The sequence below is a fragment of the Hoplias malabaricus genome, chromosome 6 (assembly GCF_029633855.1).
Source record: "Hoplias malabaricus isolate fHopMal1 chromosome 6, fHopMal1.hap1, whole genome shotgun sequence".
Classification (NCBI taxonomy): domain Eukaryota; kingdom Metazoa; phylum Chordata; class Actinopteri; order Characiformes; family Erythrinidae; genus Hoplias; species Hoplias malabaricus.
This window is the reverse complement of record NC_089805.1, coordinates 28,164,378-28,180,373: the sequence shown is the minus strand read 5'-3', so window position 1 is coordinate 28,180,373 and position 15,996 is coordinate 28,164,378. Positions and strand designations below refer to the sequence as shown.

At 39.3% G+C, this 15,996-nt stretch overlaps 2 protein-coding genes across 5 annotated transcripts in view; both read right to left on the bottom strand.

Moving 5' to 3' along the window:
• Window positions 1-106: 106 nt before the first annotated feature.
• On the bottom strand, window positions 107-6,844 carry LOC136699205 (cytochrome P450 3A27-like). Of its 4 annotated transcripts, none has more exons than XM_066673712.1 (14): window positions 6,770-6,844; window positions 5,546-5,699; window positions 4,904-4,997; window positions 4,737-4,789; window positions 4,361-4,460; window positions 4,067-4,186; window positions 3,708-3,793; window positions 3,200-3,348; window positions 2,812-2,936; window positions 2,624-2,711; window positions 2,312-2,472; window positions 1,711-1,937; window positions 1,272-1,428; window positions 107-987 (listed from the first exon to the last, which is right to left on the bottom strand). In XM_066673712.1, exons 2-14 carry the CDS (start codon window positions 5,611-5,613, stop codon window positions 904-906), a joined length of 1,512 nt encoding a protein of 503 aa, XP_066529809.1. In that variant the 5' UTR covers window positions 5,614-5,699; window positions 6,770-6,844; the 3' UTR covers window positions 107-903. The 4 variants fall into 4 exon arrangements, with proteins under 4 accessions (XP_066529809.1, XP_066529810.1, XP_066529811.1 ...); XM_066673713.1 differs by having other exon boundaries at window positions 5,546-5,702; window positions 6,770-6,842; XM_066673714.1 differs by lacking the exon at window positions 6,770-6,844 and adding an exon at window positions 6,450-6,738 and having other exon boundaries at window positions 5,546-5,702.
• A 2,791-nt stretch (window positions 6,845-9,635) lies between these two features.
• Window positions 9,636-15,996, bottom strand: part of sdk1a (sidekick cell adhesion molecule 1a) — a 269,185-nt gene continuing 262,824 nt past the window's right edge. Inside the window, exons 43-46 of the mRNA XM_066674238.1 lie at window positions 14,160-14,297; window positions 13,754-13,874; window positions 13,251-13,380; window positions 9,636-12,256 (exon numbers count right to left, since the gene is read on the bottom strand). Of these exons, the coding sequence (XP_066530335.1) occupies window positions 11,984-12,256; window positions 13,251-13,380; window positions 13,754-13,874; window positions 14,160-14,297 (662 nt within the window). The 3' untranslated portion in view covers window positions 9,636-11,983. The remainder of the gene's footprint in view (window positions 12,257-13,250; window positions 13,381-13,753; window positions 13,875-14,159; window positions 14,298-15,996) is intronic.

The window sequence follows — 15,996 nt, the reverse complement described above, 5'->3', positions numbered from 1 at the left end:
TGAACTCGTTTCCTCCACTAGAGGGCTCATACCACTCTTATAATCTCAGGGTATGGCTGTACGTACAAGAAAGGATGCAACTGATCCTAATTTGCACAATCGTATTTATTGCTTTGCAGGTCAGGACTAAGCCTGAAATACATCCAGATTTATAACATCATTTAGACTACAACCTGTAATAGAGCACAGTGTAGCAGAAACAGGGACAGAAATTTGATGTAGAGGTAACAGTAAAGTCTTTGTTGGGCAGCAACTGTGAGACAATAGGAGTGTTAATACAGGATATGGAGATTATGGAGTCAGTTCCTGTTCCTCTTTGGAAATGCTGCATAGTCAAAAGCAGTTTGCTAACAGCCTTGCACAATGGCCTTTGAGGAATTGGTCCTAATCTTTCTCTTTCCTTCAATGTGCTGTTTATATTTGTATGCCATACTAAAATGTATTCATTATAAACAATTAGTTTCAACTTGAAACTTTCACTGATTTTCTCAAGACCCTTGAAAAAAAACATAAAATGACTGATATTTTCACTCCACTGTTTTACATCTCTACGCTGTTCAGTCAGAGCTGAGCCTGTGGTTACATTATCTTTTAAAAAATAAGTATTTTCCCCTTTATATCTGTAAGGAAAATTGGTTGTGCCTTTCTGGTTCTACAATCTCGGACTGTGATTTAGAGTGAGAATGAACAATGCTGACTACAGGAACAATAAGCTTTGGTCCACGTACTGTAGTTATAAACTTAATATATCATACAAATCATACACAGAAGGCCTCTAAACAGAATGTGTAGACAGGGTGTTAATGTGATATCGTTAAATGTTACAATTTCATGAAATCACTAAAGACTGATTATCCTGATTACTAATTAAAGATCCCATTAGCAGTTCTGTCTCGAGCAGCTCTATTCCTCTTTGTGAGATCTTGGTATTAATTTCAGAGTCACAGGAACCGTGGGTTGGAAGAGAGTATTGAGCTGAATAGGAATCTGGAAAACAGAACAAAACAAAGCCTTCTCAGAATAGCCTTTAATATGATACTGGAAAACCAGTCACTCCATTTCTAATGTATTGAAAGCTTAAGAAGTCTAAAAAACTAATTTTAATGTTCAATTTCCACTAGTTATGACTGTGCAAAGAGGATGAATGCCTAATTTTATACCTGCTTATAGGATGCCAATGTGTGCGTATAAGCACAGAACGGTGTCATGTAAAAACACTGGAAAATTATAATTTTGCCAGACTACTGCTCTAAAATAGAGAGCACGCCAACCTGTGTCTCTTTACATGTCTCCACACTGAAGTTCTGCAAAGGCTTCACCACCACCACCTTCAAGATCATCAAAGCAAATCGCATTCCAACACAGTTGCGGGGTCCAAGACCAAATGGCATAAATGTGTAGGGGTTGATTTCATTCTCTGAACTAAACCTTCAGTAATAAATAAATAACAGATATAGACATGTTAGCAATGCCCTGTTCATGTCAAATGTATAAATGCATTAACAAACACATAGTTTATCAATTTCATTTGTTATTATGAAGAAACTAATCACTAAACACACACTGTTACCACACAAATAAAGTCACCAACTTGACTTTATAAGCAAGAACATGTATTAAGTCCCGAATCCTATTTCCGGTCAGTCTTTAGAACGAACACAGTTCGAGTAGAAGGACTACGTGATGTATATAACGATACGGTGATGTTACCTCTCAGGTCTGAACTCCTCAGGAGCCTCCCATAGCTGTGGATCTCTGTAGAGAACATATGTAGGGATGGCAACCAGAGTCCCTTTAGGTATGGTGATCCCATTGAGCTCTGTGGTCTTCTTACAAACCCTCTCCAGACGGGGCGCCGTAGGGAGGATACGCAATGACTCATTGATGACCATGTCCAAATATTCTAACTTAGTCAGTGCCTCATAGGTCACTGGAGCCTGTGAAAGTAATGATTCAGTGAAGTGGTTTTTACCTGTATTTGAACATGCTGAAGACTTTTAACCCTGTTTTTTTTCCAACTTAGCTTTATTACACAATACAGCCTCGCTGGGGTGATGAGGGTTAGCATGTGCTTCCTCTGATGTGTATTTAAAGAACACTGGTTTATTCCTGTATCAAAAATAAGTTTTAAATCTGAGGCCTAATGACAGTTATTTGTTATGTGTGTGATCATATTCCTCTCTCTGCTCAGTGAAGGTACAAAAGTAATTATTGATAGCATTAAATACATTTGATAGCATTTCAAATTCAACTAATTTTTCTACAGTTCTTTTGGAGTTTTTGCAGAGTTGATGTAAAATGTTTTGCTCACATTTTGAGGAAAGGTTTCATCAATTTCTTCGACCAGTTTGGCCATGCTGTCTGGATTTGTTGCAAGATTATACAGTAGAAAACTGAGAGTGGTGCTGGTGGTTTCATATCCTCCTAGTATGAAAATGAAGGACTGGGAAAGAATTTCATGGTCAGTCAACCCTGTGGGGAAAAAATACAATAACAAAAAAACAGGCCACATTTAAAAAGCACCACCAGCTCTACGTCCAAAATATTGAGGTGAAGCCCTCAGTTTCCACTTTGCATGCTACTGTCCTTAAATCAATTTCCTGTATCTTGCTGCAGCTCTAACCTTTGACTGGTTGATCACTCAAGGATTTCTCAGCTTGTTCATCAGATATCTGGCTCTGGATCATGAGCTGCAGAAAATCCACTCGTTTCTAAAGGAGAGAGCACAATTCTCATATAGGTATATCTGCAATAAAATATATTCATACTCTTTGCTACAAGGCTTAAATATAAATAGCCATTTATTCATACCGTATTGCTTGAGTTGTGCTGATCTTTTATCTTCCTCAAGGAGTTGTAGAAAAAGTCCACAGCTGACTTTGAAAACACAGTAATTCCCAGTTTGCCAAAAAATGAAGCAGTGCAGGGAAACAGAGCTGCGATACAGAAAGACAAGACAGAACACTGAGATGGGATATTGATATTTATGGCCACAGGATTCAGTCTTAAACCTATAAACACCCCTAAATGCATTATTACAACATTATCACTTCAATCACAGACAGGCTCCTAAAGAGAGCTGAGTAATTAGGTCCAAACCCATAATCTTTTTTTATCATAAAAACAATGTGTTGATTACAAACTAGTGAATTATTTTTTACTAAAAAATCATGGGTTATTAACAGCGAACTGGACGTACTTAGTATCAGGATAAGAGGACTGAAGAAGCTGAAGTTCATGAATTTCTTGATTTGCGTGACAAAAGGGTCATTTGGGTTGTTTATAGAATCAATTTCAACACTAAAGGAGGCGCTGGCCACAACGTCCATGGAGTAGGGAGCAAAGACACTGCGGGGGGAAAAAACCTTGTCTTAGTAAAAATACACTCAGATCATTCTAGTCTTTGTTGATATTTATGGAAACTGCAGGAACAGATAATTACTATAATCTCAGCTTGGATCTGAAACAACAATAATATCATATTTACAGTAAGTGGGTGTTTGAGTACAAATTGTATTAAATTAGATCATTACAGTTTAATGGCAATTTAATGGAATATTACTCTCGGTGTAAGTCAAAGTGGAGTGAATTAGTCGGCCTGCTAGTTAATGAACGATGATTACCACTGCTCTTAATAAGCGCTGATTCACAGAGTCTTTTAAAGCTTGTGTGAGGTTTCTGCAGCCATTTTGGTGATGCACACATACTCTTTAATTTTAACAGAATCTTCTGGGTTTCTCTTCTTCAAGTTCTCAATGAAGCGATCTGCATACGTATCAGCTATTGGATAAATCTGAAACAGATTGAAAAGGAACAAAATGTTGTTTGCTATATAGCAAAAAAAAATCATCCTCACCCCAAGAAGCGCTTAAAAGGGTTTAAGTTCTGTAGAATTCTCCAGAAATTACAATAAATGACATGTCGTTGGACAAACAACATGTGGTGTCATGAATAAAGGCACGCAGTGGAGGCACATATAAACTGACATTTAATTCACAGTTAACTGATATTTGCTTTATATTCTGAAAGGGATAATTTAACTTGATCTTGAAATAAAACACTGCACCTCCTTCAATCGTCCACTTGTGAAGAACGGAGAGAGAGAAGCACGGATTCGTTTCCATTTCTCATCTTTTACAATACTTATCCCATCAGCAAAGGGACCAAGCAAATCTGCGTTTGCTTCCTGAACACATACAAAAGATTAACATTGGCTTGTTTAATCCTGATTATATTTATGAATATCTGACATCATCAATCCGGTGCATTCTGTCTGTAAAAGAAATGTGTTTTCATTGTATTAACTTGCTAAATTCAAATCCTAATGTCAATATTCATGTGACTTTGAAATTGGACTTACCCTTCTGTTAGTGAAGACAGAATAACATTCTTTAACCATAATGGATTTGATCATTTCAAGGTCTAAAGTCATTAGAATTGGCAACCTTCCATCATAGATCCTTAGTAATAGAGAGAAATGCACATTTGAGCACATTAGGTCAGACCAGTACTGCTGTTAAATCCCCACAAAATGAGCAGCATCAAGATCTTTGACATAAACGGTTTCAGTAAATCTGCAGCTGTTGCTAAATTACCAATGTGTAAAATGTTTGATTTTTCAAAATCAGAATCCACATATCTAGTTTTTTAGTAAATATAAACATAGAATCTTTTCTTATTATATATTTAACATTATTTATTCAAACTGCTGTCAGAGAGAAAACCATTGGCCTTACCCCCAAATTTTGCCATATTTTTTGTAGCACTCTGTGTCAAATTTGTAAAAGCCCTAAAAATGGGATTAAAAAATATGTACATTATTGAACAAATGAAACACTCCACTGCTGTTGTATTATTCAGTATTTTGACACACGTGCTCTGATCCATATGTGGAGATACACACCTTTCTGTAAGAGAATAATGTCCCAATGAAGGGCAAAGGCCTTGGTCCTGGGATCCCCAGCTTTTTAAAAAATCCATACGGCCACACGCCATAACTACATACAAGAAACACAATCAGGACCGGTGTTCTGACGAGCTGTGCTACTTTGCCGAAATGTGCTGCCATAGTGTACTTTAATATGTTTAAGATGTTTAAATAAAACAGTAGGTAAGTAAATGTAGTGTATCAGAAAAAGTTGCCTATAAGCAGAAGATATGCACAGCCCAAATCCAATTATTAAAGAAATTCTAAGATTAATACAGTGATGAGAAATGGTTTTTTATAGTTTTTTACATTTATTTTGCCATGTAAAGTTTTGGAAACCTCAAGCAAATAACAGTAGTAAACTAAGATTAAAATAGTAATAAACTAAGTAGTAAACTGGTGTGAAATACACCAGTGAAAAACAGATTTAACATGAAAAATATAGGAAAACATATCAAAGTAGCACATTTCAACAAGGTAGCACAACTCATCAGAACACCGGACCTGGTTCACTGAAATAGAAATGGCTCATTGTTTTTTAAAAAAAGGAATGGTAGAACAGCTGCCGTGGTACACAAGAAGCATGTGTGAACCTTTAACATGAGTGGACAGACTTACATAAACAAAAGAGTGAGCACCAGCACGATGAGACTCCATGTCACAGACAGTGATGGAAGAAAGCTCATTTTCTTCTTTCCCAAGACAGCAAATACTCAGAAACCGCTCAGACTCCTGAGCTGACTGTCCAGTTTCCCCGAGAGCAGAAGAACGTCTGCTGAGACATGTTTTATTGAAGTCTGAGTAAGGTTCAAGTTTAAGGCAGAGGAAGTATGTGGATGACATGACTATATAAGGTAAAGAGGAAAGATTCATATCCCATAAATGGGATAAGAAACTTCCCAAATCTTTATTAATTCAGTTCTCTGATCTCTGACCTACTTCTCCCCAACGACAAACACTGACCTTCCTCTGGAACTTTGGAAACACGATGAACTATTGTCACTAGTCATGTGTAAAGCATCAGATTCGATACATTTCCTTCTGAGCAGGTTACCATCCTCAGGGGCTGTTTCACAGCTTCTAAAATCAGTTCTGCTATAATAACTTTATTGTGACAGACTAGTTTTACTAGTTGAAGCCTCTTCAAAATAAAGCTATAATTAAAACATTGTGTCGACACAAACTGAATTTGTTTTTACAGAATAAGAATACTACAGCAAAACACAAATGGCGTTAGTGCAGGACTGTTTTATTAGTTTTATATTTATACTGTTGTAAACTCCAGTATCAAAATATATTATCGTGTTTTAATGAGATTCGTTTATGAGCCTTTTAATGAACGCAAACATCTACAGCCAAAAACACGCGTGGAGTCTGCGGAGACCTGGGGATGTTCCAGAAAACCTTTCCGTTTAATCAGATCAGACTCAAGGTCAAGCCTGTCCAACAGGGGGAGTATTCACATCGGCCAACCGTCAACCCTGGGCTCGTTCTCTGACTGAACGAGATGTGAGATACCCACCAGATCTTCTTCACATATTTGTTCCCTCTTCGGTGAACTCGACATTGTGTGGGTTTCACCGCACTTTGTTTAATGCAGAAGCGGGTCGTTTTCCTCAGACGGAGTCCTAACACCACCGAATCCTACTTTTAAAAGGTGAACATAAATACAAGGCTCTAGCCCCGCCCCCAGAACCCCAGGACAAACAGAACTCAGACCGGAGCACAACAAACACGGAAACACAGCGAACTGTGGCCATCTTAGTTTCTTCGTGTGTGAATATCAGATGAGCCGGTGTTAAAGCCAGCTATTCCCTTTATTAGACAAGTGTGTTTACATACCTGAGAAAATCCCGTCTAAAATCTGCAATTATTGACCACCGCCGCTGCAAACATCCTTCTCAACGATGAACTGCGCCACCCACTGGACACTTACACAACAACACGCTAATTCAGTTTGAGCAAATCAAATTCTAACAACTTCATCATCATCATCTTCTCTTCCGCTTGTCAAATGAATATTAATATATTATTATTACATATGTTTATTTGATTTACCCGCGTATATTAAAATGGGCACATGTAATGATTTCGTTTAGACCGTGCTTGCTTTTAGGAAGAATGCAGAAATAACCTAAATAAAGGTTTTTTTTATTATTATTTAGAATGGATTCTTTGCTCGCCTTTTTTCCACCGCGACTCTGAAATGGATTCAGAGGAAAAGATTATCATGATGATGATCATGTTCATTTGTAACCTTTAATTCATACTGACAAACAGTGTTCTCTGTTAGATTTAAAATACATGCTAATACACTGCTCAAAAATGTAAATAAAATAAAATAAAATAAAATAAATAAATAAATGGAACACTTAAACAACGCAATGTAACTCCAAGTCAGTCACACTTCTGTGAAATCACCCTGTCCAGTTAGGAAACAACACCAATTGTGAATCAATTTCACCTGCTGTTGTGCAAATGGAACAGACAACAGGTAGAAATGAGAGGCAATTAGAAAGACAACCCCTATAAAGGAGTGGTTCTGCAGGTGGTGACCACAGACCAAAAGACAGGCCAGTACGCCACGAGACATGGAGGGGGCCATAAGAGGGCAACAACCCAGCAGCAGGGCTGCTACCTCCTCCTCTGTGCAAAGAGGAACAGTGCCATAACCCTGCAAAATGACCTCCAGCAGGCCACTAATATCCATGTTTCTGCACAAACTGTCAGAAACAGACTCCACGAGGGGGGGTATGAGGGCCCGACATCCACAAGTGGGGCTTGTGCTTACAGCCCAACACCGTGCAGGCGATTGACATTTGCCAGAGAACACCAAGATTGGTGAATTCGCCATTGGTGCCCTGTGCTCTTCATGGATGAGAGCAGGTTCACACTGAGCACATGTGACAGACGTGACAGAGTCTGGAGACGCCGTGGAGCACGTTCTGCTGCCTGCAACATCCTCCAGCATGATCGGTTTGGCAGTGGGTCAGTAATGGTGTGGGGAGGCATTTCTTTGGAGGGTCGCACAGCCCTCCATGTGCTAGCCAGAGGACCCTGACTGCCATTAGGTACCGGGATGAGATCCTCAGACACATTGTGAGACCATATGCTGGTGCAGGGGGCCCTGGTTTCCTTCAGATGCATGACAATGCTAGGCCTCATGTGGCTGAATTGTGTCAGCAGTTCCTGCATGATGAAGGCACTGATGCTATGGATTGGCCTGCCCCTTCCCCAGACCTGAATCCAATCGAGCACCTCTGGGACATCATGTCTCGTTCCATCCACTAACATCACATTGCACCACAGACTGTCCAGGAGTTGACTGATGCTTTAATCCAGGTCTGGGAGGACATCCCTCAGGAGAACACCCGCTGCCTCATCAGGAGTATGCCCAGGGAGGTCCTACGGCACGTTGAGGCCACACACACTACTGAGCCTTGAGGAATTTCCACTGAAGTTGGATCAGCCTGTAATTTGATATTCTAATTTTATTTTGAGTACAATTCCAAATCTAGACCTCCATGGGATAATAATTTGAATTTACATTGATCATTTTTAAATAATTTTGTTCTCAACACATTCTACAATGTAATGAATAATTGGAATATTTAATTTATTGAGATTTCGAATGTTATTTTAGTGTTCCCTTTATTTTTTGAGCATTGTATATACACTGATCGGCCATAACATTATGACCACCTCCTTGTTTCTACACTCACTGTTTAGGAGTACTTTGTAGTTTTACAAATACAGTCTGGAGTCCATATGTGTAAATTAGCATCCTACCACCCTGTTTTTCAATGGGCAGGACTCTCACAAAGCAGGTATGATTTGGGTTCTGGATCATTCTCCGTGCGGCAGAGACACTAACATGATTGTGTGGTTATGTGTGTTGCACTGAGTAGATAAGTCACAGCAGTGCTGCTCGAGTTTTTAAACTCATCAGTGTTACTGCTGGACTGAGAATAGTCCACCAATCAAAAACATCCACCCAACAGTGTCCTATGTCCACAGATGAAGTACTACAGAATGACCAACACAAACTGCAGCAACAGATGAGCTACTCTCTCCTACTTTACATCTACAAGGAGGACCAACAAGGTATGTGTTTAACAGAGTGGACAGTGAGTGGACACAGTGTTTAAAATCCTGAGCACTGCTGCTGTGTCTGATCCACTAGTACTGGTGCACCATGAACTAACACACCAACTCATCAGTGTCACTGCAATGCTGAGTACAATCCACTCTTAAGATCAGCATTTGTAGATATACAAAGTGCTCCCGTCAGGTCAGTGGAGCTGAGTAAATGGAGAAGTGGAGAGTGTAGAAACAAGGTAGTCAAAGTTACGGTTGATCAGTGTAGTTATACATAAAATATATTACAACTAAGTATTTGATATCAGTTTATATTTTTTCTTAGTTTTAAGAACGTCACCTGTTTTCACTGAATTTGTGATATGAATAATTTTGAGTTAGGACTTCAGTCCTATGAAGCATCAACTTTGACCCCCAAAACACATCATCCACAAGAGCTGATAAGATTAGAATGTGTGAATCATTACACACACACACACACACACACACACACACACACACACACACACACACACAGGACACTATGTATGTGGTGTTGGTAGATTATAACAAAATGTTATTAGTTCATGTCAGTGAACAGCAAACATTTAATTTCTCTAAAAAAGTGGGAAATTGTCTTTACTTCATGAATGTCTGTGACATTACACTTCGTGCTGGAACAGATATTATGGCAGGCATAAACCATAAACATTTCCTTTTCCATTACAGTTAAGTTTTGTTTAGTCCACCACTGTGATTGGCAACTTTAAGAACTGAATAAAAATACACTGAAATGAACATACGAATGATGCTGGATCACTCTGCAATAACACTACAGTAAAAAAGAGAAAGATATCAACACAAATTAATCCTAAATCACATTTGCACCTTTCAAGCGTATAAAATGGGGAAAAAGCTGATGTTCAGTCACTCTGTTAGGAGTGAATCTGAAAGAAAGAGGTAAAATAAAACATGTCCTTATGGCTTAAGAGTGCTGGAAATACAGGGTTCTCACTCCATCACTATCACATCCAAGGACTTGTCAAGGATCCTTCAGCTTCCATAGCAAGGTAAAAAAAATAATAAAAATCAGAAAGCAATGATTATGGTGTTGTGTGAAACACAAACTAAAAGATAAATTACAGTGTGTGGAAACATACATTTACCAAATGTACTAGTCTCCTCACTGATGGGTTTGAATATGGAACAGCTTCCTGAAAGTGGAAATTGAAATGGACTTGTCTTGTGCTGAAATTTCACAGTGTAAACAACATGAACTTTTCTAAAATGGCGAGGTGCTACTTTCTTCAAACAAAAATAATTACAAACTCTCATATCCAGGATCGTGGGAACCCTGTAAAGATTGTGCCAAAGGCCAGAAAAATGAACCTCTCACACAAAGGATTTTACAACAGTTTCCCAGTTCCACTCCCTGCACCGCACTCTTCTTGTATTTGTCTTGTTCTTTCACAGTCATACCCATAGCTACTTATCGAGTCCTTCATAAGCTCAATATGACGTAACACTTCATGCCCAAAAGTTTGTAGAAACCCCTTGGAGTTGGTCAATTATTGTGCACAGATTGTGCTGTTGTAGTATGCAAAGCACTGGGCTGTGGAGCAGTGGGATGGTGTTCTCTGGAGCAATGGAGTACAGCTGATTCAGATCTAATCACCCGACACCAAAGCCTGTCCTCACTAATGCTCTTGTGACTGAATCAAATGCTCAGAGAAATGTTCAAACATCTACTGTAAAGATTTTCCAGACGTCTCATTTCTCTTACTGCAGCAAAGAGGAGAACAAACTCCCATTTAAGACTTTGGATTTCAGAAGAAACTTTGGATGAGCAAGTGTCTACAAACTTTTAGCCAAACAAGCGTCAAACGAGGAAATCCAACAGTGCAGTGAAGAGATTAACTACAGGTTGTGTGTTGGGAAAAGCTGTTCACAATCATCCAGCATAAAGATGTCCTTCCAGATACAGGTTTAAAGTTGTCTTGGAATTCATTTCAAAGGCAACTAGGATTTCTCCGAAAATATGCTTTGGTCCAGGACTAGGTTTTAACCTGTGTCTGGAAAATCCAGACCCTTCAAGCAACTTAAGCCTAAGAAAAAAATATTTTAATGACAATGTTCTGTGTGAGGATGATCTGCGACACTCAAAGAATCACTGCACGACTGATGCTCCGTCTCTCTGCCTCAGTGAGGACGAGGAGACGCTGTTGGTTCATTGCTAAATGACTCCACTGCTGACTTGCTGGTGAGGCAGAAACAGTGCATACTGAAGCAGAGGTAAAAGTCAAGTCTGACTGCTTCTTCATCGAGTCCGTGACAGTTTCATGACCTTTCTGCTTTCGCGAGTGGAACATGTGTATATAGAGACACTGAAAGTGAGTGAAGAATTACTCTGACTGGACAGTAGGGTATATAATAATTACAGAGTGCATCCCTTGTAAAATCCTCCTAGTGGTTGGTCATAAAGGGAACAGTGTCTAGAATGCTGTCATGGGTTTTCTGACTGTGAGAGTGTGCCACCATTTTAGAGTCAAATGTGGGAATGTAGTGTTGATCATCACTTCTGTAGATTAAGAACAGGACTTCCCTGCGTTACCCTGCATTTATCCCCTGCTGATAAAAAGCTTTCAGTTGTTTGGCTCAGTCGAGGCTGTGCCTGTGGAGAACATGTACAAGTAACATACTCCAAACTGTGTGATTATCTCTGGGCCGGTGAATACAGTGATTTTTCTAAGTCGCAGACTCTGTTTTCCTTCTAAGCGCCACGCGATAATTGGCATTAAAGTACATTCAAGTTAAATCGACTGATCTGTGGGAAACGTAGTCTCTTCGAGTGCTCATGGTGAAAGTACTTCTGAAATGTCCCAACACCCCTCATCACGAGTCTTGTGCCTTTCCCCAAGCCCCCTGCTGCCAGAACAAATGGCCTACAGAGGGGGTCCCGCTCCTCTGAACCTGGGTGGGTCACACAAAGGAGGAGAAGCCTGTGACAGGAGTCCGAGAGCCAGTGGCCGGCTGACCGGCTGGTGTGTACACTCCACCCACGCTGTGCTGAGTGACCACGGTCTGATAGTAGCCCTCGCCTTCCCTGCTGGCACACTCCTCATAGGCACAGGCCAGCGTCTGCTTTAGGCCTTTCTGCTGCCGCTTCCATGAATTAAAGTAGGATGGGTCACTCATGTAGTGGTTCACAAATGAGTGCTTGATCTGCTCCTCCTCACAGTCACTGTCTGTGGCCTAGGGGAAATCACAAAGGCAGGCACACACTGTAAGGGCGTATCATAACCCACAACAAAGTAAAATCAAAGATCTCCTTAGCAAACGGAAAAACAAAGAAATATCTATTTCTGAGGATAATAATGTTCACTTTTGCAACAGATTTAACAACAGTCACTGAAACATTTCTCATGCAATATTTAAAACTAAGTTTAAAGCTGGTCATTGCCGTGCACTACATGCTGCAGACTGGGGATTCTCATTCAGGCAATGCCCAATATTAATACCAATAAACGCTTGGCAAGACTTCTAATGCCAACTTTACCTACTCTCACATAAGTGTCATTGCACCATTAGTCAGTGAACTCAATTCTACCACAGTCTGCTGAAATCAATTTTATGTTGTATTGACTATGTTCATTAAATGTTACAGTAGCAGACAAATGCAGTTTATATGCTGAGTAAATAGATTTAATTGTGGTTATCTGCTGTCTATCTATGGTAACTTTAGCCTTGAGGATTTCAAGGGACAATGATTATAGAAGCGCAAGTTATCTTGTCATAGCCAAAGAAAAACTAGTTTTCTTATTTAAAATATGCACTAAAAATATGCACTTTTTTGTATAATATTTTTTTACAAATGTAACTGAATAAAAGCTAAATAGAATAGAAGTTCATAAAGAATCAAATGAACTGTTATCTGGATTATGAGGGAGCATATGTTGCACAAACAGGTACCAGAAATGACCACAACTTTAAACAGTTTCACAAAAGTTACATTTCTTATCGGTTTTTACAAAAAGCATTTGTAGGCTGGTGTGTATCTCAGTGCATCAAAAGAATGTTTTCTTAAGTCCTTTATGGAGGGTTTAAAAATCTTATCAGTACTTATCATACAGTGATGCCTGGGGCTGGCATTAGACTTTGAGTTTGAAGGTGTGTGTGTGTGTGTGTGTGTGTGTGTGTGTGTGTGTGTGTGTGTGTGTGCAAGTGTGAGTTTGTGACAGTAGTTCACCTCAGACTCTGACATTTCTGCAGGCCTCTCTGTAAGTGCTGTGGACTCTGTGGACACTGCACCATTGTAGTTGTTGCAGATGTCTTCATCTGAGTAGCGCAGGCCTGCAGGGTTGGGTCGTGGGGGTGATCTACCACAAGAGAGAGAGGCGATTAAAGACAAGGCAATTAGAAAGCTGACAAAAGCACATAACAGTCCAATAGCAGTGATTGGACAAAAATCAAATTCATTGTATCTGATGAAAAAAATTGTCTGGATTAAATATGATGTTGCTAACACACACTAGGAGTCCTTAATTCAGGTTTGAATTGGATCTGATTCAGTCTAAATGCAACGTATTGACGGCAACATTTTCAATTTTCAAAATAAATATTGTTTAAATTTATACCTTAATATTTATAGCAATAATAAGAATAAGAACATAATAAAAAAATCAATAAAATAGTAGTAGTAGTTTAATATTATGGAGTAATCATGACATTAGATGGGTTGGGAGTTCAAACCTGGTGCCATTCTTCCTCAGAAAGGAGCTCTTTACGTGGATGGGTCTGCTGTTGAGCTCCAGAGCTGTGAATCCTCCATTGTCCAGGGTGACTGATTCCTCCACTGTGGATACAGCTGCACCTGTGATGTTTAGCAAATCATCATCCCGCCAACAACAGCACCTGCATTTACACCCAGTGCTGTAGCTAATGCTAAGAAACCTTATGAAGGTCATTCTGTTATAACAATTCTCTTAAGCACACAGTAGATCAGATCAGCAAACAGCACCGGGAGCATGGGAATAGTGTGAGTGTTTTAGTGGATTAGCTCTAGCTCTGTATAAAACTGTGCTGTGCTTGTGTAGGGTGAGCAGAGTTGGTGGAAGGACAGAAGGTTGATTTTAGATTGATGCGGTTTTGAACACACCTGTCCCACAGCTTTTATACTTCTTATTCTGTCCATGTAAGACAAGTCCAAAAATCACCAACAGCAGCAAAATCAATCCACAGAGTGCCAGGACAATCAGGAACCACCACTCTTCATAAAAGGGCGTCTCCATTTGAGCTGTGCAAGAAGACAAACACATAACAAACAACAATAAAGGACGATGAAGAAGAGGAGATTTGAGTTCCTACAACTGAACTGATGCAGACATGGGCAGAAGATATCTAGTTTGTCAACAAATGTATTAGAAAATTATGGAAATGTTTAAAAACAATGTCCATTAAAGAAAAATGGGAAGGGATTTGTGTATTTCTTCCTCTAGACGGCATAATATCATAAAATGTTTCAAGGAATTATGAGGACTTTCAGTGAGTAAAGAGCAGGGCGCAAGCCTAAGATGAACCTGTGATCTCCATTCCTTCAGACATTACTGCATCAAGAACCGTCATTCATCAATAGCTGATATAACCACATGGGCAAGGGATTACTTTGGGAAACCTTTGTCATGCACTACAATATGGAGATACATTCAAATATGCCACTGAAAATATTACTGTCAAAAAAACAAACAAACAAAAAAAAAAAACGTATGTTAATGATGTCCAGAAGCGGCAAGGTCTTCTCTGGGCTCAAACACATCTGGGATGGACCATCACATGGTGCAAATATTTATTGTGACCAGACAAATCAGTATTTCAGATCTGTTTTGAACAAACGAATGCCATGTGATCCAAAACAAAGATGAATAGGATTTTTCAGACTGTTATCACAAACAAGACCAAAACCCAAGGTCTGTCACACAGTATGCTACCTTCAAGATGATGTCTTTTCCAAAGACTTCCATGCATTTTTTAACAAAACAATGCAAAATCACATGCTACACACATTACAAAGTCATGTCTGTGGAAGAGGAGGGTCTGTGGACTGGACTGGACTGGACTGCCTGCATGGAATGGATGTACAAATGAAATAAACCATACAAATAAAACAGAAAACGCTTGTGTTCATACTGTCTGCAGTAATTAAATAAAAGTCAGATTAAAGACATGCCTTTTTTTCCCCAATCTGTCCCAACTTTATCAAATGTATCAAATCTATCACATTAAATTGTGACTAAAACATTTAATGACAAAATTTTTCCTCACAGATTTAAATGTGTTGATAAGAGTTTAGGAATTGCATTTGAAGCATATTGTCTTCACTTGTTTTAATGGTCTATGTGTATTTAACATTAAACACTATTTTTATCACTTGTGCCTGTGTCTGTAGGGGCTCAAAGCTTGGCTACATATGACATGTGACACAGTCAACTGAATCAAAAATTACATTTGATTTAATTCCAAGTCCATGTAACCAAGCAGCAATATTCACTAGGCTACAAGTCCTTGTGCTTATTCACCAGAGATGTGAAGAATAAACCACACATAACATGACCTTTTTCGGTGCTTTACACAGAGAGTAATAAAAAATGAGTGGGCAGAGGAAGCCAAGAAGTAAACAACCATGACATCATCTGTAATATCTAACCAGAATCTATTGATAACAGGGCGCTCCCTAAACACAGCGATGGCAGCAAGTTCTGCAGTTGGTTTCACATTTCATTTCCTGGTGAAATTAGTTGTGGGAATTGCTGTATGTATTTGAAAATGCAGTGAAATAAAATGGGCTGCCGTGTGAATCTTATCTCCTCTTGTGGACTCTTGGGTCTGAGTGGAGGACAGAGTGGCCTAGATGTGCCAGCGATCTAAAGACATGTCTTCTGACAAGGCTTGACTGACTGGTGAGACAACAACACTGAAAAGGAATGACACAGGCTCAG